The sequence below is a fragment of the Microcaecilia unicolor genome, chromosome 10 (assembly GCF_901765095.1).
Source record: "Microcaecilia unicolor chromosome 10, aMicUni1.1, whole genome shotgun sequence".
NCBI classification, from domain to species: Eukaryota; Metazoa; Chordata; class Amphibia; order Gymnophiona; family Siphonopidae; genus Microcaecilia; species Microcaecilia unicolor.
In genome coordinates this window covers 50,575,675-50,602,046 of record NC_044040.1, presented here as the reverse complement: position 1 = coordinate 50,602,046, position 26,372 = coordinate 50,575,675, and the positions used below count along the sequence as shown (strand labels likewise).

Sequence of the window (26,372 nt, the reverse complement as noted above, 5' to 3'; positions counted from 1 at the left end):
GAAAGACTTTGATCATAGTCTGAGAAAGGACCCCTACATTTGAATTAGCTGTTTTAAAGCACTCACAGCTTTATAGCTCTACACTATGCTTTGAACATGTATTTTTTTTCACTGAATTAATAATTAAATGCACTTCAGACTAGCAGAATAAATATTATTAGGATTGCGGCTGTGTTACTAAGCACACACACTCATAATTTTTCTGAACTGCCCTAAAGCCACTAAAAGCTATTCCTAAAATCTGCCACACATTAGAATTAGATTATTGGACATAAACAAGCCATACGTGTAATTTTTATGTTCTTAAAGGAGCAGGGTCCATAATTAAATGTAAGGAAAAGCTTCCTTTTTGCAACAGCAACTGTGTTATATCAATTCAATGGGTAAATAGGAGCTTTTTCCACAGGGGCCATCATGTGATCCTGTATTGATTAAGACTGCAGTGAAACGTTGTTTGCAATCTCATTGCATAATGGAAATCAGAAGGTAGCTGTCATGGTTCAGAAGATAAATTGCTGGTATCTGAGGCAAACAGTGGGCTTCTTTCCCTTTTGTCCCTCCCATTTCACCGCTAATAAATGTATCACTGTCTTAGCTGGGGTTTTTTAACGTCATTCTTTTATGTCCCAGATAGTAAAGGTAGTAATCTAGGTATTAAGGTGTTAAAGTGGCCATTAGGCTATCACTTCTTCAAAGATATTCATTATTTAACAAGATAATGGTGTTTCCAGAAGACCATGCAATTCAAAATAGATCAGGTTGATTAGCACAAATCATGAATCAGAGCATACAAGCTCAAGAAACAGTTCTATCATTTTCAAATTTTATTTCTAGACTTTCTTCATTTCTGAAAAAGACATGTAAAAGGAATCCTCTCCACTAGGCCTAGAACCGACAACTTTGGTGATCTAAAAACAACAGACAACCGATTGTCCTGTGCCTAAAGAGAGTTCTGTTGACCAGTTAAGCTGTAAATGCACTCTTACACTCCTTTAGTTGTAGTTATTATTATTTTTTTTTTTTTTTTTACATTTGTACCCCGCGCTTTCCCACTCATGGCAGGCTCAATGCGGCTTACATCACTAAAGGAGGGCATCGCATACTGTGTGATTCATGTGGGCTACCCATGGTGTTTTGTTTATTTTAGTTTTGGTGGTATCAAAATGTAGGCTTCAGCTCTTGTTGGAAGCTAATTTTCCTAAATTTCTGATCCCCTCCCCTTGTCTTTCCCTTCCTCTTCTCTCCCTTTCCTCTCTTCCCTCCTACTTCTTCTCCTCCTCATCTCTTCCCTCTCCTTATTCTTTCCTCTTGCTCCCTCTTCTCTAAAATTACTGCATATTTGTATTTAAATAAAGAGATATACCCCGGATTCTATACAGCATGCCTAGAGATCTGCGCCGAAATCCAAGTGGATTCTATAAAAATGTGTGTAACCTACTTTGCTTAACAAGCTAATTAGCATTGATAACAGCACTTAACAAGCAATTATGAGCACTAATTGTCAATAATTAGATTGTATGTGCACAACTCACTAAGTGTATTCTGTAACGCACTGTGCCTAACTTCTAACATGCACAGGGAAAAAGGGGCATGGTTATGGGCTGGGAAATGGACGTTTCATGGGTGTTCTGAAATTTACATGCATAGTTATAGAATATGGCCCGGTGTGCCTAAATCTATGCCATGTTTTCATTGCTGTAAATGGATGTGTGTAGTTTTAGGCACTGGGATATTTTATATACTGAGCCTAAATCTAGGCACCGCTTATGGAATACGCTTAGGTAAAAATGTTTTTTGAGCAAATGTTTTAGTTGCGCATATAGAATCCACCCCCCCCCCCCCCCCATAGTGGGGTAAATATTCAATCAGGCCATATGCGGGCTTTGGCAATGAATATCCGGTTTATGCAGCACCAGCTTACACATAGCTGGTTGTCAATATTCAGAACTTAACTAGCCATGGGTTGCCACACGAAGATAGGACTGTGTTTTATGTGGTCCCATTTATGCATTTACCCTGGCCAATTGATCTCATCTCATACTAACTCTCAACAGACCAGAACCTAACAATAACAAATACGAAATGGACAGAGACACCCTGGACCGACTACTACAAACTAAACTTATCCCTACATAGACGGAAGAAGGGTATACAACGAATACTAGAACACACATCCTACAGCACAAGAGGTCAAGTAGACACGAAAACATTCTGGCAACTAATATACAACAACGAATGAGCAACCCAAACAGACTCCATATACTACCTCATAGAATGGGACAAAAGATGCAAAAGCATACTAGATGAAATTGCGCTCTTACGAACAAGAGCCCCATGCAAGCATAACTCGACATCATGGTTCAACGATGAACTGAAAAAGTTAAAAACACAAACCAGAAAACTCGAGCGAGCATGGAATAAAACAAAAGATGAACATACACTCAACACATGGAAACAAATACAAAGAAAATACAAATACGCAATAAGACAGGCCAAAAGATCATACTATAAAACCCAAATAGGGACAGATTACAAAGACATGAAGAAATTATACCAACTTGTGAACAAACTCCTAGACACCAACTTGGTCACTACCACAAATACAGACATCCCATCTGCAGATAAACTTGCGAAGTACTTCAGTGAAAAAATTGTAAACCTACACAACATGCTACCTCAAGGGCTTCCTAACCACAAGAACATATCAAGTAAAATGAAATTCAAACATATCATCACCGTGGAAAGCAGACTGTGGAGTACCACAAGGATCACTGCTATCACCGATCCTATTCAACTTAATGATGACCCCACTTGCCAAGTCCTTATCCAACCATGGCTTTAGCCCTTTCATATATGCAGATGATGTCACAATATACAGTGGGGGAAATAAGTATTTGATCCCTTGCTGATTTTGTAAGTTTGCCCACTGACAAAGACATGAGCAGCCCATAATTGAAGGGTAGGTTATTGGTAACAGTGAGAGATAGCACATCACAAATTAAATCCGGAAAATCACATTGTGGAAAGTATATGAATTTATTTGCATTCTGCAGAGGGAAATAAGTATTTGATCCCCCACCAACCAGTAAGAGATCTGGCCCCTACAGACCAGGTAGATGCTCCAAATCAACTCGTTACCTGCATGACAGACAGCTGTCGGCAATGGTCACCTGTATGAAAGACACCTGTCCACAGACTCAGTGAATCAGTCAGACTCTAACCTCTACAAAATGGCCAAGAGCAAGGAGCTGTCTAAGGATGTCAGGGACAAGATCATACACCTGCACAAGGCTGGAATGGGCTACAAAACCATCAGTAAGACGCTGGGCGAGAAGGAGACAACTGTTGGTGCCATAGTAAGAAAATGGAAGAAGTACAAAATGACTGTCAATCGACAAAGATCTGGGGCTCCACGCAAAATCTCACCTCGTGGGGTATCCTTGATCATGAGGAAGGTTAGAAATCAGCCTACAACTACAAGGGGGGAACTTGTCAATGATCTCAAGGCAGCTGGGACCACTGTCACCACGAAAACCATTGGTAACACATTACGACATAACGGATTGCAATCCTGCAGTGCCCGCAAGGTCCCCCTGCTCCGGAAGGCACATGTGACGGCCCGTCTGAAGTTTGCCAGTGAACACCTGGATGATGCCGAGAGTGATTGGGAGAAGGTGCTGTGGTCAGATGAGACAAAAATTGAGCTCTTTGGCATGAACTCAACTCGCCGTGTTTGGAGGAAGAGAAATGCTGCCTATGACCCAAAGAACACCGTCCCCACTGTCAAGCATGGAGGTGGAAATGTTATGTTTTGGGGGTGTTTCTCTGCTAAGGGCACAGGACTACTTCACCGCATCAATGGGAGAATGGATGGGGCCATGTACCGTACAATTCTGAGTGACAACCTCCTTCCCTCCGCCAGGGCCTTAAAAATGGGTCGTGGCTGGGTCTTCCAGCACGACAATGACCCAAAACATACAGCCAAGGCAACAAAGGAGTGGCTCAGGAAGAAGCACATTAGGGTCATGGAGTGGCCTAGCCAGTCACCAGACCTTAATCCCATTGAAAACTTATGGAGGGAGCTGAAGCTGCGAGTTGCCAAGCGACAGCCCAGAACTCTTAATGATTTAGAGATGATCTGCAAAGAGGAGTGGACCAAAATTCCTCCTGACATGTGTGCAAACCTCATCATCAACTACAGAAGACGTCTGACCGCTGTGCTTGCCAACAAGGGTTTTGCCACCAAGTATTAGGTCTTGTTTGCCAGAGGGATTAAATACTTATTTCCCTCTGCAGAATGCAAATAAATTCATATACTTTCCACAATGTGATTTTCCGGATTTAATTTGTGATGTGCTATCTCTCACTGTTACCAATAACCTACCCTTCAATTATGGGCTGCTCATGTCTTTGTCAGTGGGCAAACTTACAAAATCAGCAAGGGATCAAATACTTATTTCCCCCACTGTACATTCCTTACAAAACCAAACTGACAGAAATCACCAATGAAATCAAGCTCGGCCTGAACATCACGGATTCATGGGCAAATGCATTTCAACTAAAACTCAATAAAGAAAAAAACTCATTGTCTCATCCTCTCATCCCAACACAGCACGGGCATCCCCACAAGTATCAACACCCCAGATCACACCCTTCCTATCTCAGACAGCTTGAAAATCCTTGGCGTTACAATGGACCATAACTTAACACTAGAGAGCCAAGTGGCATCCACAACAAAGAAAATGTTCCACTCAATGTGGAAACTCAAACATATGAAGCAATTCTTCCCGAGGGAAACATTTCGCAACCTGATACAATCAATGGTACTAAGCCACTTAGATTACTGCAATGGAATTTATGCGGGATGTAAAGAACAAACCTTAAAGAAACTTCAGACCGCTCAAAACACAGCAGCTAGACTTATATTTGGTAAAGCGCAATTTGAAAGCGTAAAACTCCTCCGTGAAAAAGTACACTGGCTCCCAATCAAAGAATGCATCACCTTCAAAATCTGCACCCTGGTTCACAAAATCATCTACGGAGAAGCCCCGAGTTTCATGACAGACTTGATCGACTTACCAATTAGAAATACATCCGAATCAACACGATCTTATCTAAATCTGCACTACCCAAGCTGCAAAGGACTTAAATACAAAACAACTTATGCATCTAGTTTTTCCTACATAAGCACACAACTGTGGAATGCATTACCAAAAGCCTTGAAAATGACATACGACCACCTAAACCTTTGGAAATCACTAAAAACCAACCTGTTTAAAAAGGCATACCCTACCGATCTAACTTAAATACCTAATCTCTGCAACACAACCAAACTAAAGCACGTAATGGACATAACACAACTCTTTCGTTCTCCAATTCCCTAATGTGGCTGTACCATATGAACTTGATCTTACCACAACATCACCCTGTATTTGTTCACACTGGAGCCTGCAAAGGCCTCTCCGGTACTATGTAAGCCACATTGAGCCTATAAATAGGTGGGAAAATGTGGGATACAAATGTAACAAATAAAAATAAAAAATTAAGTGCTGAATATTTGATTCTTAACCAGCCAAGTGCTGACTCAGCCCCCAGAATGCCCCCAAAATAGCCAATTTTCATTTAGGCACTAAACACAAATTTTCAGTAGGGATAACCGGTTAAGTGCTACTGAAAATCTGCCGCTAGCCCAGAACGAGCGATTTATCCAGTCAGCAGTCATTTCTGGCCAGATAAATTATTTTGAATATAGACCAGAATATTTTTATTTATTTATAATTAGATTTTAATGAGTATGTATAAATGATGTGTTATGCTTTCCTTCACATGCTGTTCCTATAGTTTTAATACCAAATATTATGTTAGTGAGTCAATGGAGCCAACATACTAACTTTCCATATCACCCTCCAACTCCACGATGTCTTGACACTAAAATTAAGAGGCCTGTGTGACCTGATCCTGCACATCACCCTCCAAACATAGAAAAGAAATGACCTCCAAACCTGTTCTTCCCCTGCAATACTCTCAGTACATAACAGAAATTATCTCCTTGCCTGATCCATCATCCTACCACCCTGACACTTAAAAATAAGAGCTTTATTGCTTCAATCACACCATCCTCCTGGACAAAATTACAAGAGGTCACCAAGCATCCCATCCTTGCAACTGAAAAATCTAGACTGGATACTCTCCCCCAGCCAAGTCTTTCTTGCCTCGCCTCAACAGGTACCATCTTCTTCCCTACACTTTTCAAAGTCTTTTGGGCCAACAATGTTGCAGGAGATATCTCTATTATCTCCTGGTTTGATGCTTTAATACTTGAGGAAAGGGAAATTATCAATGTGGGCTACAGTTAAGACGTGTTATTTTACTTTTAATGCTACTTATTAGTAACTAGGTCCACTGTATCAAATGTGACCTATGCTAAAACTGCACAAGTTTAGTAATAAAATAAAATGTCTTAATGGTAGCCCACATTGTAACTACACCCCTTGGGCTCCTGAGAACCAGGACAGAAGTACAATGGGTGTACAAGTCTGGATAAGTTTTCTTACTTTTGAAAAGTTTCTTGCTACATAAACTCTCTGTTGCTTTGCAATACCGGTTCTTAAAACACTGACTTATTTTCTTTTTAACCTTCCTCTTGTAAATATTGCCCATGGTCTGTCAATCTAGATTTTGTTGCTTCATAGAAATTACCTGGCTTTTCTGTCTATGATTAATCTGTTTCTGTTTAAAAAAAAATTCAGCCTTTATTAAGTAGTAGATTTAAAATATATCCTTGACCCATACTTGGCAATGGCAAGGGCTGTGCCAAGGTAGTCGACACTTGTCCAGCATAGGTCTCCGGCTAAAAAAATTCAAAATATATAGATTACTAGTTTTTGTTTCAGTAATTGAAATCTCCCCCAACCTACCTCTCACCTACCCACAGTGCATTTTGTCTAGCACAAAAGGTGCCGGTACTCAATTGACAGGCCAACCTTCAGGGGTGGAGTGATCATTGAGGGACCTACCCTACAATAGCCAGGACCCCTGCAACCAGTCATAGAATCTATGACAAGGCAGAATTTGTATGTAGAACCTGAGCTCTTTCATTAAAATACGAGAACCATGGGTCAAGTTTAGCAGACAGTGGGAAAGGTGCCGGTACTCAGTACCCCCAAGTACCCCCTCAAAAAAAAGCCCTGCCTACCCACCTCATAACTTGTCTTACTTACATAGTCTTCAATTACATGGGAAACAAGTAATCTTGCTATTTGTTATTCTTTATCATAATATAGCTGCTCTAAATCATACCAATCAGTCATCATGGCTATCATTCTATGCAATAGCTGAGGTTCATTAGTCCTTAGGCAGACCAGCTTGAGACTTAGAGCTTGCCCCATCTGTCTCCAACTGTTTGTTATGAAAGAGGAATTAACTCAGGGGGTCTTTTACAAAGGTGTGATAGGAATATATGGACATCTTTAGTATTTACTGCATGGTTATTTTTAGCACATGCTAAAAACGCTAGTGCGTCTTTGTAAAAGACCCACTCAAAAAGGAAATAGCTGAAAATTAAAGGAGATGCCTGAATAATACAGTATCCAGACAATATACTCCCACTCCTTCAGAGAATTAAACAACCTAGAAATAGATGCACAGACCAGGAGACAGATCTTGGGTTGACGGTGTCTGAAGATCTCAACATGACAAAACAACTTGAACAAGGTACAGATCAAAGTCAGGGTCTCTCTACAGTTGATGACCTAATGTATGTTACAATCTAAGTTATTACTCAGGAACCTTCATGCAATACCATAATATATTCTTCTTTACCATGTATGTATGCATATGGCATATATATATACCATCATCTGTTCCATATATGTTATGTTCCATATATGTTCCATGTATGTTCCATGTATGTTACCATGTATGCTTACACCTTAACGCAATACCATTTGTAATTCTGTTACCCAGAAATGGCAACCTCCATTACAGCAAATGTAAGCCACATTGAGCCTGAAAATTGATGGGAAAATGTGGGATACAAATGCTACAAATAAATAAATACAATTAGGTTGCATAGACAGGGGAATAACCAGCAGAAAAAAGGAGATGATAATGCCTTTGTACATGTCATTGGTAAAGACTTGTACTGTGTTCAGTTTTGATGGTGATGTCTCACTAAGGACATAAAAAACCTTGTTCAGAAGAAAGTGACCAAAATGGTATGGGTTCTGCACATGAAAAGAGACCTGAAGGCCTAAATATGTATATCCTAGAGGAAAGAAAGATCAAAGTGTGATATGATACAAAATTGAAATACTTGAAATGTATAAATGAACAAATTAACCTTTAACAAAGAGAGGGAGGTTGTAGAACTGGGATATTTTATTTATTTATTTAACACATTTATACTCCACATTTTCCCACTAGTTGCAGGCTCAATGTGGCTTACACAATAACATGGGTAGTCTACAGTTCAGTATAATATCATTAAACAATGTCATAGTAAAAAAAATTCATCGTAAACGTATCGTTTAAGACAACAAAGATAATAAAAGATGAAGCAACAAGGATGTAAACTTGCAAGCAACACAGGAAATGCTTCTTCATGGAAATGATGGTGGATGCCTTGAAAGTCCTCCCGGTGAGGAAGGTGAAGATAAAAACAGTGAATGAATTCAAAAAGTCATGGGATAAGCACAGAGGATCTCCACATAGCAAGAGGATGGAATCGAAATATAGGGCATTCCTCCTGAAAGCCAAAGTTAAATAACCTTCACATTTCAAACAAGACATGAGAGGGGGTAGCCTGCAAGGAGCAGCAGCTTAAAACTCTAAAAATAGGTATGGGGGAGATGGTAAGCTTCACAAAGTGGCAGTTCTAACCTAACCACCCTACTGGACGCACTAGATGGGTCACACTAGTCTTTAAATGCCATCCTTTACTACATTATTGAGTTTCTATGATGCCACCAGCACTAAAAATGGCACTAGGTGACCTCAAGCACTCATTTGCTTTGCATGTGCCAAACAAAAGAGTGTGGGAGGTCATCAGGTACCATTTTTATTGTTGGTGGTGCCAGGCTAAAAAGAAGTGAGTTGTGCTTCATTCATCTTCAGCTCATGGATTGAGAAGATATAGGTAATAAAGATATTTGTTGGGGAATGGGAATCATATGAAGATAATATAAGGGTTGCTGTACTGGATCATACCAAGAGTTCATCTAGCCCAGTATAATGTTTCCAACAGTGGTTCACCTCAGGTATAAGTGCTGGATTTCCCCATGTCTACTTTAATCACATATACTATGCATGAATACAATTACACCTGCTTTTGAAAATATGAGACGTACGTCCATACGCTAGAAACATCCATCATGAATACCCATTTTACAACCTGGATTATGAATGGGGGAAAACAAGGGTTATGGACATCTGTATGGCCACATAGACATCCATGCAGAGCAGAGGGGAAGCCTAGTGGTTACTAATGTGAACTGTGAGCCAAGGGACTGTGGTTCAAATTTCACTTTAAATCTTTTAGGGCCCCTTTTACAAAGCTGCGGCAAATGGGGGCTTGCGCTAGTGTTGGCATGTGTTTTTGATATGTGCCAAGGCCCCCTTTTACTGCAGCAGGTAAAAGGTAGGTCTTGCTTTTCTGTAGGAAATGGCCGTGTGGCAAGTAAAGCACTTGCCGCGCGGTCATTTGGGGGAGGAGCCCTTACCACCACTCATTGAGGTGGCGGTAAGGGCTCCCGCGCTAACCCGGCAGTAACCGGACAGCAAGCAGCACTGTCCGATTACTGCTGGGTATACACCGGCGCGCTGGGGGTTGGAAGTACCACCGGGCTGCTGCAATAGCCCAGCAGTATTTCCTTTATAGCATTGAGATTACCGCCACTTTGTAAAAGGAGCCCTTATTTTGTAATTGTGAACCCTCCAGGAACTGTAGTTATAAAAAGCTATAAAAGTGGTGTATATTTATTTATTTATTTATTTATTTATTTATTTATTTATTGTATTTGTATCCCACATTTTCCCACCTCTTTGCAGGCTCAATGTGGCTTACAATACATCATGAATAGTGGAAATATACAAGAAAATAGACATTTAGTATTGCAAAAAATCTTGGGTAAACATGATAATGATAAAGCATGATAATAGTATAACAAGCAAATATCGTAAGGCAGTACTGGATATATGTGTAGGAGTTCTCATTTGTTGATCTTTGTGGTATGCCTTGTTAAAGAGATGGGTCTTCAATAGTTTGCGGAAGTTAGTTAGTTCATAGATCATTTTTAAGTTGTGCGGCAGCGCGTTCCAGAATTGTGTGCTCAAGTAGGAAAAGGTTGATGCATGTGTTAGTTTATATTTTAGATCTTTGCAGTTGGGGAAGTGAGGATTAAGGAATGTGCGGGATGTTTTTTTAGCGTTCCTGGGTGGTAAGTCTATCAGGTCTGACATGTAGGCTGGGGCATCTCCATGAATGATTTTGTGAACTAGGGTACATATTTTGAACGTGATGCGTTCTTTGAGTGGGAGCCAGTGTAGCTTTTCTCGTAGGGGTTTAGCACTTTCATATTTTGTTTTGCCGAATATGAGTCTAGCTGCAGTGTTCTGGGCTGTCTGAAGTTTCTTGTTTATTTGCTCTTTGCAGCCAGCATAGAGTGCATTGCAATAGTCTAGTTGACTGAGTACCATTGATTGTACCAGGTTGCAGAAGACGGTCCTTGGGAGGAAAGGTCTTACTCTTTTTAATTTCCACATTGAGTGGAACATTATTATGTGTCTTTCAGTTCTCTATAAAATGACTGTTTCTTGTTGATTCTCAGTTGATTGTACTCCACCTAAAACTTCACTGTTGAGTGGACTATAAATGCCCAAATTAAATTACTTTAAATTAAATTTTAGGCCAGCAAGTGATTTTTATATTTAAGTACAGTAGATATTTCTCTGTTTCTGGAGGGCTCACAATTGACAAAAAACACAATTTTAAAAATAACAGTTTATGTGGGATTTGAATCTAGGTCCCTTGGTTTACGGTCCACTTCACTAACCACTAGTCTCCTCAGACTTACTTCCTACTTTTATTGAGAATGCCCGTAATACCTGAAGTTGTCATAGAGCCTGGTATTCTTTTTTGGTTTCACTTTCAGGGAAGGAGGGGACAGCAACCACTGGGGAATCAGGGAGGTATCATGCCTTAATCCCTCCAGTGGATATTCGCTCATTCAGGGCACCATTTTGTACCCTGGACATGCCTGAAACAGGTCTAAATAAAGACGTCCTTCTTTTCAGACATGGACGTTTCTTTCCCTTCAATAATCACTCTTGGACATCCAGATTTCAGGCCCTCCCTAATTCCACCCAAAGCATGCCCACCAAACAGCATGCCCCTTTGCTATTTGTATGTACTTCAGTGTTGGACCTCCATTTTCTGCCTTTGCAAATTTGGTACTTATTTGTTTCTAGCACATGGATGTCCATTTCAGCCTTTTGAGACATCTGTTTGCTTCAAAAATAAGCACTACAGGCTCTTATCTGTCTTCATAAAACAGGCTGCAAAGTGGCACCTTTTTCTCTCTCTCTTAATTTAGGTGAGCAATTAAACCATTACCCTTTAGCTTTTTACCACATACACACTAAAAACATATAAGCATGCGTACAGCATAGACCCCTTTATGGTATATAAATATATTATCTTATTAATGTGAAATGAATTACTTTAATACCAGTGCCCCTAATAGCATGTATTATGATTCTTATCAGCATACAGTTAAGTCCATTGAAGATATTTTTGTTTTACACTTGCTCATATTGACTCCTCTGAACCTTAACTATGCAGCAAGCCTATACTATAAAACAAAATTACAAGAACATTATGGTTCCATTGTACATGCACAAAAATCAGAAAAATATATTATGGACACCTCGGTAGCCATAACTTAAAACCTTATTGCACTTTCATTTTAGCCCAATCAATATTAGAAGTGGTTTCCAAAGACATCCCACAGCTACATAATATTCCAGTGGGATTATTTTTCTTATAATTGAGAAATTATTTCCATTTTCTTTAGTGAAAAGGCGAGTCTGATTGGACTACTACAATGCCCTGTACATTGATCAAACCAAAAAGAATTTGCACCCATTCCAACCAATTCATAATGCTGCTGCATGACTGACAGAGAACTGCAAGTGGTGTGACCACATCGCTTTATTCCTGCAAAATCAATATTGCCTACCAGTACCTTACAGTGACAAATTTAAAGCTCTACCTTTGATTTTCAAGGTGCTCAGACAACATGGGCCAGAATATCTAAATATCTTTGAAATAACTACGGTCCTCTCAATGAGCATCACTGTACCATCGTCAAAAGAAATTGCATGTCGTGGCGACTGACTATTCACTAACTCCACCCATGGGTAAGCTTACTGCACACCCTGTAACTTAGATTAGCTTCTCCTGTCTTATTCACTGTACACGTAATTTGTCTTCAGTTTGTCCTATCTACATATCTCAACTGCACTTGCTCTCTCATTCTACCTATTAAAATGTTTCATCGTGTTATATTGTACGAACAGTGTTTGCATCATGTTATTTGAATGTTCTAATGTGGTGCCTATTAAGGTGTTTCATTTTATTGTGGTGATATTATAAGTATCATATCTATGATATATGAAAATTCTTCCATGCTATTATGCTGCACACTGCCTTGAGCGAATCTCTAAAGTGGTTAAGAAATCCCAGTAAATAAATAAATATAAAGAATGATTTTTTTCTATGATAAAAAATGGCCTTAGCATGCCCTTATGTGGGTCTTTCCCATGTGCTAAGAACAATTTTCCATTTTCTCAATTAATGGCCATGCGCTAATATTTACAAGCATACGTAAGAACCTAAGAACAAAAGCTTTGCCATACTGGTACAAACTAAAGGTCCTTCAAGCCCAGTATTCTATTTCCAACAATGGCCATTTTAGGTCGCAAGTACCCGGAAAGATCCCAGAATAGTAAGTCAGATTTTATAATGCTTATCTTAGAAATAAGCAGTGGAATTTCCCCAAGTCCATCTTAATAATGGCTTATGGACTTTTCATTAAGGAAACTATCCAAACCTTTTTTAAACCCTGTTAAGCTACCCGCTTTTACCACGTTCTCTGGCAACGAACTTGAGTTTAATTGCTCATTAAGTGAAGAAATTTTTTCTCCAATTTGTTTTAAATTTACTACTTAACTGTTTCATTGCTTGCCCCCTAGTCCTAGTATTTTTGGAAAGAGTAAACAAGCGACTCATATCTATCATATCTCCCCTCAGCCATTTCTTCTCCAAGCAGAAGAGACCTAGCTGATTTAGGGGGGGTCTTTTACTAAAGTTTAGCTCAAGTTATCTGCAGCAGGATCCATAGGAATAAAATAGGACCTGCTGCAGATAGCTTGAGCTAACATTTAGTAAAAGATCCCCTTAGCCTTTCCTAATAGGGAAGTTGTCCCATCCCCTTTATCATTTTGTCACCCTTCTCTATACCTTTTCTAATTCTGCTAGATCTTTTTTGCGATGCGGAGACCAGAATTGCACACGGTATTCGAGGTGTGATTCAAAGGCAGAAGCTTCAAGTATTAATAACTAAAGGTACCAAATCATACAAACACTCCACAAAAGCTAGTCCTCTTATCAATTATTATTTACAGGACATCAGAAATGCTGCTCCAACATAAATTTAATTATTTTGAAGACTGAAGCATCAAAGTCATCATAGGTGCAAATATAAGGTTGTATTATAGAAATAGATTGAAGAAGATGTTGATTTTAAAAAATTTAAAAATTTATTAAAAAAAAAAGATGGACTCAAAAAATTGGACCTATGATGACTTTGATGCTTCAGACTGTGTTTCTGATGGTCTGGTAAAACATTTTTGATAAGAGGTCTAGCTGGTGTGACATGCACTAATGTGCTAAAATTAGCACGTGAGCCATTGCTGCAACCCATTTTGAAGGCGATAAGTGCTCATGCGCTAATCCTGTGCTAATCAGAAGGCAGTAATGTGACTGTGCTAACTGATTCATGCTGTCACACCTACTCTCCACCCCCAGCCATGCCCCATCTGAGAAAAATTCAAGTTTTTTTTTTAGTGTGTGCACATTGGGATTTTACCACAGGACACCTCAGCGCATCCCACAGTAAGCCCTTTTAAACTGCAGTAAGCACAGGCTAGTGCTTACTGCAGCTTAGTAAAAGGATCTCCACAATGTAAATTTGGCTTCGGGAGAATAGGGAGAATTAATATTTGGGGGACCCTTTTACTAAGCCACGTAAGCATCTACATGCGCCCAATGTGCACCAAAATGGAGTTACCTCCCAGCTACCCTGTGGCTCTTGCAGTAATTTCATTTTGGCGCGTGTCCGATATGCATGTCCAAAAAATAATTTTTATTTTGTGACGTGTGTATCGGATACGCACCAAGTGGCATTTGACGTGTGTAGGGGTTACCACATGAGTTTTTACCACTAGGCCAATGACTGGCGTTGAGGTCTCAGACCCAAAATTGACGCGCGGCAATTTCGATTTTGCCGCACGTTCATTTTCGGCAAAAGTTTTTAAAAGGCCTTTTTTACAGGTGTGCTAAAAAATGGCTTGGTGTTCACCCAAAACCTGCACCTACACTACTGCAAGCCATTTTTCAGCACACCTTTTTTTTTGTTACATTTGTTCCCTGTGCTTTCCCACTCATGGCAGGCTCAATGCGGCTTACATATTATATACAGGTACTTATTTGTACCTGGGGCAATGGAGGTTTAAGTGACTTGCCCAGAGTCACAAGGAGCTGCCTGTGCCTGAAGTGGGAATTGAATTCAGTTCCCCAGAACCAGAGTCCACCACCCTAACCACTAGGCCACTCCACCCCTTAGTGTGGCCCATCAATGAATACGCAGCTGTTGTAGTGGCCCCATCATTAGTCATGAGTTTTGACATTTCTGTTTTAAGGGGTAACCTTCATGTATTTCATTAGAATATATGGGCATGCAATCCTGCTTAATTATAGTCCAGAAACATTTTATTCTAAACAAACTTCTGGAATTTTCTAATGTGCTGTCTTTTTAAAACAAAGCAATTCTAACCTGTCATATTTGCACAATTGAAAGATGATACCCTAGAAAATCAGTTATGACATAATGTGGGTCAATACTAATGATTAGCGAGCAGTGACACCATTAGCCCATGTTAACTAGCACAAGACTCATTTTATTCCTATGGGCCCTTCGGCAGAGAATCCACACTAACCATTAGTAAAGGACTCCCATTGTGACAATAAAGGGTACCAATGCATGACTGCTAAATAATCCATTTCTTTCAATTTCTTGCCATTTTTTCAACTAGATCCATAACCTTATACTAACATGCAGCTAAGTGAATTATTGAATGACAATTTTTCATTTTCTTTAAGTGTTATAACACCCTTCCTGCTATGAACATTAGGGCTTAAAATTAATCCTGCATCTACTGGAATAGTGCATCATTAAAAACACCCACATCACTTTATTAATTCCTATAGTGATATTATTTCAAATACTAAAATCAAGGATGCTTTCTTTTTTTCTCATTGAGTATTCAGCTCAAACAATTACATTTCTTGAGAGAACAGTTCAGCTTGATGTTTTATACAGTATAAATAGTTCTTCTACCATTTCGACAGACTTGGAATTCTTATGGTTTTAGATGCACTAAAACTTGTATGCAGCTTCCCACCTGTGATTTTTGATTTAAATATTGGGGTCCTTTTAATAAGGCACACTAACAGATTTAGTGCACGCTAACAATTAACATGCATTAAATGATGACACCCATATGAATATACTCCCGGATTCTATATAGTGTGCTTAGAGTTACGCACGATTCTGCTTGTGAATCTAGGTGTATTCTATAACTACATGTGTAGATTAATTGTTTTAACAAGCCAATCAGCATTGTTAACAGCACTTAAAAAGCAATAATGAGCATTAATTGGCAGAAATGAGAATCTACGAACATACATTGCTAAGCATATTCTGTAATGTATTGTGCCTAAATTCTAATGCACGCAGGCAAAAAGGGGCATGCTTAGGGATGTGGAAATGAGCATTTTGTGGGTATTCCAAAATCTGCAAGCATTGCTATAAAATATGGGCTAGTGCATGTAAATCTACATGCGGGGATTTACCCCAGCTTTTCGTAGGCATAAATAGACGTGTAGTAAACTAGAATACGCTTAGGCATGATTACCTAACACGTGTTAATTTTAGGCGCCATATATAGAATCGGGTCCATAATGGGCATCTTAACATGTGCTAAATCTGTTAGTGCACCTTAGTAGAAGGACCCCATAGTTTTATATTTTCCCCAACAGAATATGTGTATTTAAATTAACCTATGCACCTCAGGCCACTCAAGAGTTGACACTGCCTTGAAAGAAGTATTCTGACCTTAAAACCAAAATGGTTGTTCATCTCATGAAAACAAGAGCTATAACTGAAAAAGATGTGAGCCATATTCAAATAAATAAATAAATTCAACCACCCAGGTATCACGTGCCCCATAAACTCAGCAGAGAATGGCAAATGATAGGTTTGCACACACTTGGGCCAAATGAAAGCCAGTCTTAAAAATCTACCCCAATAACAAGGCAGTGGTCAGATTATTGAAGGGTTTCAGAGCCTATAAGAGGCTGGAAGATTGGAGCAGGAGCCGAAGCGTCCACTACTGACAATGTAGGCTGAGAATAAGGCAGGCACTAGGATGAAGACTGATGCAAGAATACAAGGAAGTTCTCTGCTTGCTACACCTGCTAATTCCTTGCCTCTTACATCTGCTGAAACCTGTTGTAAATCTCAGCGCCAAGTATTCTATATTACTGCACGCAGCTTGTTGAAATGCCCATGACTTGTCCATGCTCCATCCATGGCCCCACCCCTTTTTGGGTTGCACACTGTGGGATTTAGGTCCCCAGTGTTACAGAATAACGTGCAGTCAGGTGCACATGCAAATCCTAATTGGTGCTAATTAATGTCAATAATTGGTTGTTAGCATCCAATTATTGATGGTTAATAGCTTGTTAGCCAATTATGGTGTAAATGCCTCTCGGAAATAAACCAAAATTAGGTGCCCAAATCTGGGTGCCAGTCATAGAATCTGGGGGTATATATACATAAGAACATAAGCATTGCCATAGTGGGACAGACCAAAGGTCCATCAAGCCCAGCATCCTGTTCCAACAGTGGCCAATCCATGTTACAAGCACCCAGCAAGATCCCAAAACAGTACAAATTTTATGCTGCTTATCCTTAGAAATAAGTAGCGGATTTCCCCCCAAGTCCATCTTAATAATGGCTTATGGAGTTTTCTTTTAGGAAGCTATCCAAACCTTTTTTAAACCCCGATAAGCTAACTGCTTTTACCAAATTCTGTGACAACGAGTTCCAGAGTTTAATTACATGTTGAGTGATAATAATTGGAGGTAGAGAGCATACGTATAAAGGATATTGTGAAACAGAAAGAGGGGAGAGGCAAAGGAAAGAGTAAAGAGTGTAAGCCTGATGATTAAGAAAAATTAGCCACCATTTATATGTGCATTCATGATTCCAAGTAAGAACCAACTCCAAATCCTCCATGAAAAGGTATCTCTTTTCCCAAGATAAGCAGGATCCCTGTACCACATCTTGTAAACAGAAGATGTGATATTTTTTAATAGCAGAAGTAACCAAATATCGTCATGCCAGAATTTATTCTAAGTCTCAAATTTGTGCTAATCAAGCCATTTTTAAGATGGCTTGATTAGCACAATTTTCACACATGGATACAATTTGACTATAAATTCAATTTCCCTGTAAGCATTAGTGGACTGTTTGCAACAAAGTTTTATCATAGGCATAGTGTGAAAGAAACCTTTGAAAAACAAAGCTCAGTGTAGAAATATTATCAACAGTTCCTCTTTCAGACATGACATAAAAACAGTTTGAATCCTGCTATCATTAACAGAGGAACAAGGAGCAACTATTTTTTAAAATCAGAAATACAATTTCACAAGAATTAACATCAGAAGAAGAAAAATATATTACAACAAAAACACTGAGGGGTCCTTTTACTAAGGTGGGCTGAAAAATGGTCTGCGGTAGTGTGGACGTGTGTTTTGGGCGCACGCAGAATTATTTTTTAGTGCACCTACAAAAAATACCTTTTAAATTTTTGCCGAAAATGGACGTGCAGCAAAATGAAAATTGCCGCGTGTCCATTTTGGGTCTGAGACCTTCCCGCAAGACATTGACCTAGCAGTAAGGTATCACACGGTAACCAGGTGGTAATGGTCTACGCGTGTCAAATTCCACTTAACACGCGTAGCTGTCGCGCATCAGAAAATAAAAAATATTTTTCAGACACACATTACGGATGCGTGCCAAAATTGAAATTACCGCAAAGCCCATATAGTAACTGGGCAGTAACTCCAATTTGGTGTACGTTGGGCACACGTAGGCACCTTTGCGGCTTAGTAAAAAGGCCCCTGAATTGACTGATTTCCACTTTCATCCTTATCTTGTGTACAGTATCATGGTACATAATAATCAAACTCTATCCTTTTATGAACAGGAAACCAAAAAAATGCCACATCTGTAAGACATAACATTTTACTTAAGTGATTCCAAATATATGTAAACTAAAACAATTATATATGTACTCATTTTTTAAAGTGAAGCATCTACATATAAGGGAAAAAAACATACCTTAAAAAGCCTTAAAATGTTAGCAACCATAATGGATACGGAACTTGCAGCTGCACCTATCACACCTGAAATCTTGTCTGGCTTGGTGAAAATAGGTGGGTCTCCATTAGCACACCTGACATCCGAAGCATCTTTCTCTATCAGTGCTTGCACAAATGTTAAGGACTGCTCCAAAGCGTAAGTATCCCTAGAACAAGTGTCAAGGATGCGCACACCTAGAGTGACATTAGAAAGTAGGTCAGGATCCTTATTGATTTGATCCACAGCATACAGCATTGCCTCTAACCGGTGGATGCCTTTCTCCTTCTTGAGATCCCCACAAGGCACGCCTTTGTCTCCTCTTGAGTGGACAGGGAAAAGTCCTCCTAGAATGATGTCTCCCTCGATTCGGATGGAGTGTATATTTTCCTGGCCATGGGCCTTCTGGACGATGCTGAAGAGCCAGTACAATTTAGCTGTTAAGAGGAAAAAACAAGGGCAGGAGAGAGGTCGTTTTCCTTTGCATACCATTTTCTTCTGAACAAGTCGTTACAGGGTAAGATCCAAGATTTTTTCTTGTCAAAAAAGGAGGTGGACCATTTGAAGCTGTAGCTTCTGGAGGCTACCATCAGTGCCCACGAAGTAACAATATAAAAATAAGGCCGTACAGCAAAGAGACCAGAGGAATCAACAAGAGCTGTGAACTAGCCTTTATTGTACGGTTTCCATTATTGTTGGCACATTTCCTAGTTTTTGAATTGGTGGTCAAAATATGGCTAATAACTGAAAAATGGGCATTTGGTAACAAGCATCATATCAAATCCTTGCGACTTGCATTGAAGATTATGTTGTTCTCCTGGAAAAACAATGCAGATATGAAATTTAGTAGAGCAATTTTCTGCTTCCTTGCAGGTATGTTTAATTATGAATTCTAGTTCTATACTACAATGTAATTTTTACTTTTTATTCTGTTAAAAATGCAAGGATGATTCTTCTTGGCCTGCTGCACAATTGAACACCTGGCTACACAGCACTAGAAGACAAGAGATTAATTATACCATCTAAGCGCAAGCAACTCTGAGGTAAAGAAAACTAGGCTACATCTTAGGAAGAGAACTGTTCTGTACGTTGAACATTGCATTCCCATAAATCAGCTATTTCTCCTGGGACAGTAACATATCAAGTGTCTGGAAATACTGATCAATTATTTTTTCCCTTTTGCAAATATAAAAATCATTTTATTCATTTCACAGAACCACTTTATTAAATATTTCCTTCTATTCATGTAAACCATTCTAGAGTCAGGAGTTTGAAATGTAGAAACAAATGAGTTAACTACATTGGCTACCAATTGCTTTACAGAGCCAAATTTAAAACTCTCACTTTTAATTTCAATGTTCTGAGACAAAATGAGCCAGAGTTGTGAAGGGGTGGAGCAGATGGAAGTGGAAGGAGTGAGGAGGCTCAAGAGCAAAAGGAGACAGAACAGAGCCTTGCCTTTACTACTTCCCCAGAGAGAGAGAGAAGAGAAAGGTTAGTGCCCCCTGAAAAATGGAGGAGAGAAAAAGACTACACTACCCAGCAGCCCCGGCGCAAGCCCTGGTATAGAGACTACCTTCCCCAGCAGGTCAGGGGGAGAACTCTGACAAGGCAAGGGCGGGGACCCCTGAGGGTAATCAGGTGAATGAGAACCAGCTGAAAAGTGGGTGGGACGAGGAACCCATGGAATGGCAAGAGGCTGAGGAGAGGGGGGGAGAGGAGAATCCAGAGGAGCCGATGGACCTCTCTGCCTGGGCTCATTCTGTAGGAAGAAAACTGAAAACCCAGGTGAACTCATGGTATAACATCTGGACTGGATGGGGGAAGAGAAAGGGTCATGAGGGAGGAGGGTCAGTGCATTGATAGAGTGACCCACGAAGGGTGGGATCCTTTCTTGGCCCCAGCAAGAGTTCAGGTGGTGTTTGAACTGTTTGTAATGAAGTGCTAGTGTGTTAAAGTGAGAAGGGAGGGGTGTGTTCCTCCCCCAAGTGACCTGCTCCCAGACGAAAGGAAACTGGGTGCTTTGAACTGAGTGCTAAGGCATGAAGAAGTGTTTATTTGAACTGTTTTCAAAAGCGGGGAGGGAGCAAGTTGCAGAGGTTGTTGTTTTTTTTTTGTGGTGGACTGCAGGCTCACCTCCATCAAAAAGAGGAGGGAGGTAGTGAGCAGGGAGCTGGGCTGTTGGGACTGTTTAAGGTGGCTACCCCTTGGCTCTAAACACAGCAGGGATTGAGTTGTTTCTTTTTCTTTTTTAACCCTGCTGAGCTTGTGCCCTGAGAGGAAACAGGAGAAGACTGTTTTAAAGGGCTGCTGCAGTTCTTTTGACCTTACTGGACTGTGAATCCCTGAAATAAAAGGAACTTGTTGATTTTTACTTTTTTTGAGTGGATTTCTTTAAGCATGCCTTTAGGACTCCCATGGACTACAAGGTTGGGACAGGAATCTGGTGAGCGTCACAGCCGGTCCCAGGCAGGGCAAGATCCTCCGGACCCCGAGAGGCCGGGGTGGATCTTTCACAGAGTATCTAAAGAATAAGTTAGCCCTCTACTTATCTTTGAGGCCTCTAAGGTCTTCTCAAGGAGCAATACTATCTGTACCCTCGTCAAAAGAAATTACATGATGTGATACCATCTAGCCTTCTCAGGAGTAGCCCTCACACTCTGGAACTCTCTCTTTCTCAGAGGGCCTACACTAATCATTCTGCAACAACAATACACAACCCAACCTGTAACTGTAACGCAACTTTTCATTTAAGAAATGAACTAAGACATATCTTCTCAAGAAACCCAATGACTATTCCATATGCACTAATAGTTCTGTTGCCAACCCCTCTAAATCACGGCATTATACAACCTTGTAAATGTAATTGAATCAATTTAATCTCTAACAACTGTTAAATATAAGCCACATTGAACCGAAACTCGTTTTTGGATAATTGTGGGGTACAAGTATGAATAAATACAATAAATACATAAAATAAACTAAGGGGATCTTTTACTAAAGGTTAGCTTGAGTTCTCTGCAGCAGGGTCCATTTTATTCCTATGGTCCCTGCTGCAGATAACTCGAGCTAATCTTTAGTAAAATACTCCCAAAGTTTATTTCAGCAAGCAAGTGGAAGCCTGGCTCTTCTTCCAAACGTTTACTATGTGCAGCAACTAACTATCCACTCACTCAGCCCTGGACTACCTTTACTGCACACCCTGTAACTTAGACTAGTTTCTCATATCTTATTCAGCTGTTCATATAATTAGCCTTCAGTTTGTCCTGTCTCTATATCTTACCTATAATTGCCACCTTGTCTACCTGTTAAGATGTTTCATTGTATTATATTGTATAAACAGCGCTAGCATCATATCTATGTTACTTGTCTGTTATAATATGGGCCTACTAATTGTATCTGTGTTATATGAATGTTCTTCCGTGCTGCCTATTATAATATTATTCGTATTCTGATTGCAATTATCATATTTCTGTTATGTGATTGTTTTAATATACTGTAATTTAATTTTAAAATATATTTATATTCCACTTAAACATGAGTTCAAGATGCAGTACAGTATAATAACAATTTATATAAATCAGAATCAGATATTACAAAAAAATACACTTCTTACAATCATCATTCCAGGAACAGATACGGCAGAAGCAGCAGTTTTCACCATTAAAAGATAGAAGGTTAAAATACATTGAAGCTAAAATATTCTAGGATATTCATAATTATAAATATTTTTGATAACCATCCATCGTTCACCATAAATTCAGACCTAGCTTGTATTGGTAGCTATGAAGCTGGATTAAATATGGTATTGAATGATCAGACAATTTCCCACCCTTTTTCTCCACTGAATTCTGTACAATCTGAAGCCTCCTTAAATGTTATCTGTCAAGCCCGGGAGAACAAATTACAGTAAGCCGCGTAAGCATCTATGCGCGACCAATGCGCACCAAAATTGAGTTACCGCCTGACTACTGTGAGGCCCTTGCGGTAATTTCATTCTTTGGCATGCATCTGAAAAATATTTTTTTATTTTTGGATGCGCGTAACGGATGCGCACCAAGTGGCATTCGGCACACGAAGGTCATTACCACCCGGTTACCGCTAGGTCAATGGCTGGTGTTAAGGTCTCAGAGCCAAAATGAATGCGCTAAAAAATGGATCGTTGCGCACCCAAGACCCGCGCCTACAGTACCGTAAGCCATTTTTCAGCGCGCCTTTGTAAAAGGACCCCTAAATGCATTAAACCAGTAAATTGTATCATTTCTTGAAGATGTTTAACTTCCAGTAAAGGCCTTATTCGTCATAAAAGCTTGAGATTCAGAAAAGTTTTTTTTTAATAGTATTCACATATTGGCTCATAGTCAATTCCAAGTCTAAAATTATTCATAAAATTTTTATTTCTGCATTATAAATACCTGTTTCTCTTTATCCAAAAATAATTGTCAGTTGTCGGAGCTATTTATTATTATTATTATGATTATTATTAATATTAGCATTTGTACAGCGCTACCAGACGCATGCAGCGCTGAACACCTGACACAGAGAGACAGTCCCTGCTCAATAGAGCTTACAATCTAAAATAATACAGACAGATGAGACAATTAAGGGCGAGGGATGTACTGGGTGAAAAGGAACAAGGGGAGGGCAATTGAGTAGTGGCTAGGAGCCAAAAGCAGTGGTGAAAAGGTGGGTTTTCAGCATAGATTTGAAAACAGGTAGAGATGGAGCTAGACACACAGGCTCAGGAAGTTCCAGTGCTAAAGTCCCCTTTTACCACACTGGGGGCCTGCAGCAGCATTGGTGTGTGTTTTTGATATGTGCTGAGACCCCCTTTTACCACAGCAGGTAAAAGGCTGGTTTTAAAAAAAAAGGAAATGGCCATGTGCTAATCAGATTGGCATGCGGCCATTTCCAAAGAAGCATTTTCTGCCACCTATTTAGGTGATGGTAAGGGCTCCTGCACTATACCGGCGGTAACTGGGCAGTACGTGGCATTGCCTGATTACTGCCAGGTAAGCCCCAGCGCTACAAAAATACAAAATATTTTTGTAACACTGGAAATGGTGGCACTGGAATGGGAACTACCACCGGGCTTCTGTGGTAGCCTGGCGGTAGTCCTGATTTGGCATGCAGCAGTGGTAGCAGTTCTAACATCGCTTTGTAAAAGGGCCCCTAAATGAAGCTCAAAATCCGGTTTACAAGGGATTCAACACTTGATGATGGTTCAAATAGTCTTGAAGTTGTATAGCCATAGTTGCTTCAACTATTTTAGTTAAAGTTGGTAAATTTACAACTGGATTGTAATTACTACAAGACAAACAGAGGGGCCCTTTGACTAAGCCGCGTAAGCATCTACATGTGCCCAACGGGCGCCAAAATGGAGTTACTGCATGGCTATTGTGTGGTTCTTGTGGTAATTTCATTTTTGGCGCGCGTCCAATACTTGCACTGGAAAAATAATTTGTATTTTCTGCCGTGCACTTTGGATGCATGCCAAGTGGCATTTGGCGAACGTAGGTCATTACTGCCCAGTTACCGCATGAGACTTTACCGCTAGGTCAATGGTTGGTGTAAGGTCTCAGACCCAAAATGGGCACGCGCGGCAAGTCAGGCAGGCAAGGTTGACAGTGATCATGGCAGGCAAGGCTGGCAGATAATGCTCATAGGGTTCAAAGCAGGCAATACTGCAGTCAGGCAAGGCAGGGCACTTCCTTAATAAAAGCTCCTTTGGCTTGTGAATGAGCGCGTGTACCCAGAAGCAGGAGTGCGCTTACCCAGAAGCTGGCAGTGGTCAACGGTAGGAGCTGCAGAGACACAGACTGCTGCCCCAATGAATGTCGCGGGATCCTTCAGGTATGTGAAGAGACATTGTTCACTCCTTCAGAAGCAGCCAGCCATTACCAGACTGTATGCAGCATTCTCTATGCCGAGCATATTGTCCAGGTGACTATGAAAACAAAATGAGCGACGCTCCCGGTATGTATGAGCGATCGCTCATGTGCTTACCTTAGAGGGAATACTGCTTATCAGGTTAACTCTGTTTTCAGTACTAACCAGCTAAGGTTATCCACTCATGTTTGGTGGCACAAATAGCTATCTTCAATCTAACTCACCAAATATGACTAAAGGTTTAGATGCATTTTCAGATGAAACCTAATTAGGTTCAACTAAAATTTCAGTTGGAAGTTACCCACTGAAAAATAAATTAAATGTTTATCTTTGCAGCTCAGCAGCTTTTTGAAAATTGACCCTGGAATGTCAGTGGGCCAACTACTGATGAAATTATAGCATACTGACTGTTTATAATAATAACAACAAAAAGAGCACCCTGGCAGTAAAATAAATGAAACATTACGGTCTACTTCCTTTATTCTCAAGAAAAGATACCGGATGTTAACTTGGAAGCTGACATTATACAGAATAGCCCTCCGACAATATTGCCTTCAATAGAAGAATGGTATAGTAGCTGGGATCTCCCATTTTGTATTAACAAAAACAGAGAAATAAGTAACATCTTTTCTTGTCTACTCATGAGAAGTTAAGTAATACTTGACATTACTGATTGCTCTGTTGCTGAGGAATTTGTTCAGTATACTACCATTTCATCCAGAAATATCTAAAAAAAAAAAATTTCCTTTTTAGTATCTGCTGTGGCTAAATGTGTCCAGATGCTACGATGCAAGGTCTCAAGAATCTTGTAATATAGTAACATAGTAGATGATGGCAGAAAAAGACCTGCACGGTCCATCCAGTCTGCCCAACAAGATAAACTCATATGTGCTACTTTTTGTGTATACCCTACTTTGATTTGTACCTGTCCTCTTCAGGGCACAGACCGTATAAGTCTGCCCAGCACTATCCCCGCCTCCCAACCACCAGCCCCGCCTCCCACCACCGGCTCTGGCACAGACCGTATAAGTCTGCCCAGCACTATCCCCGCCTCCCAACCACCAGTCCCGCCTCCCACCACCGGCTCTGCCACCCAATCTCAGCTAAGCTCCTGAGGATCCATTCCTTCTGAACAGGATTCCTTTATGTTTATCCCACGCAGTATTTTGACAGATGTTCAGCATATCTAGGGCCAGAATATTTTCTAGGCCCAGGCCGAGTTAGATGGAGTACACCCTTTCTTCTTCCTGCTGTACGTCTCATCTACAATCAAGAAATAGAGGGGTCCTGCGGTAAAAGAGGGCCTGCGTTAGCCTCAGCACGTGTTTTTGATGCACGCTGAGGCCCCATTTTACTGCAGTGGGTAAAAGCCTGCCAATTTCAGTGGGGAGCCTTTTCTGCCACCCATTGAGATGGCGGTAAGGGCTTCCGTACTAACCCGGCGGTAACCGAGCAGCACACGACGCTGCTTGATTACCGTCAGTTAAGTTCTGGCACTACAAAAATCCCAAAAATTATTGTAGCATTGGAAATGGTATGCATTGGGGGTGGGAACTACCGCTGGGCTACTGTGGTAGCCCGGCATTAGTTCTGGATTGGGGCACAGCAAGCCCATTGCTGCACATCTACCCTTTAATAAGGCAGGAAGGAAACAAAAAGGCACCTATTTAAAAACAGGATGCTGAGCCTCGTTGACCCAATCAATAAGCTCATTCATTA

General features: G+C 40.2%; 1 protein-coding gene across 1 annotated transcript in view; it reads right to left on the bottom strand.

Moving 5' to 3' along the window:
- The window catches only part of GRM8 (glutamate metabotropic receptor 8), a 731,609-nt gene extending 712,353 nt beyond the window's left edge, over nt 1-19,256 (bottom strand). The window contains exon 1 of the mRNA XM_030216821.1: nt 18,747-19,256. Coding sequence (XP_030072681.1) covers nt 18,747-19,256 — 510 coding nt within the window. The remainder of the gene's footprint in view (nt 1-18,746) is intronic.
- Nucleotides 19,257-26,372: the final 7,116 nt, after the last annotated feature.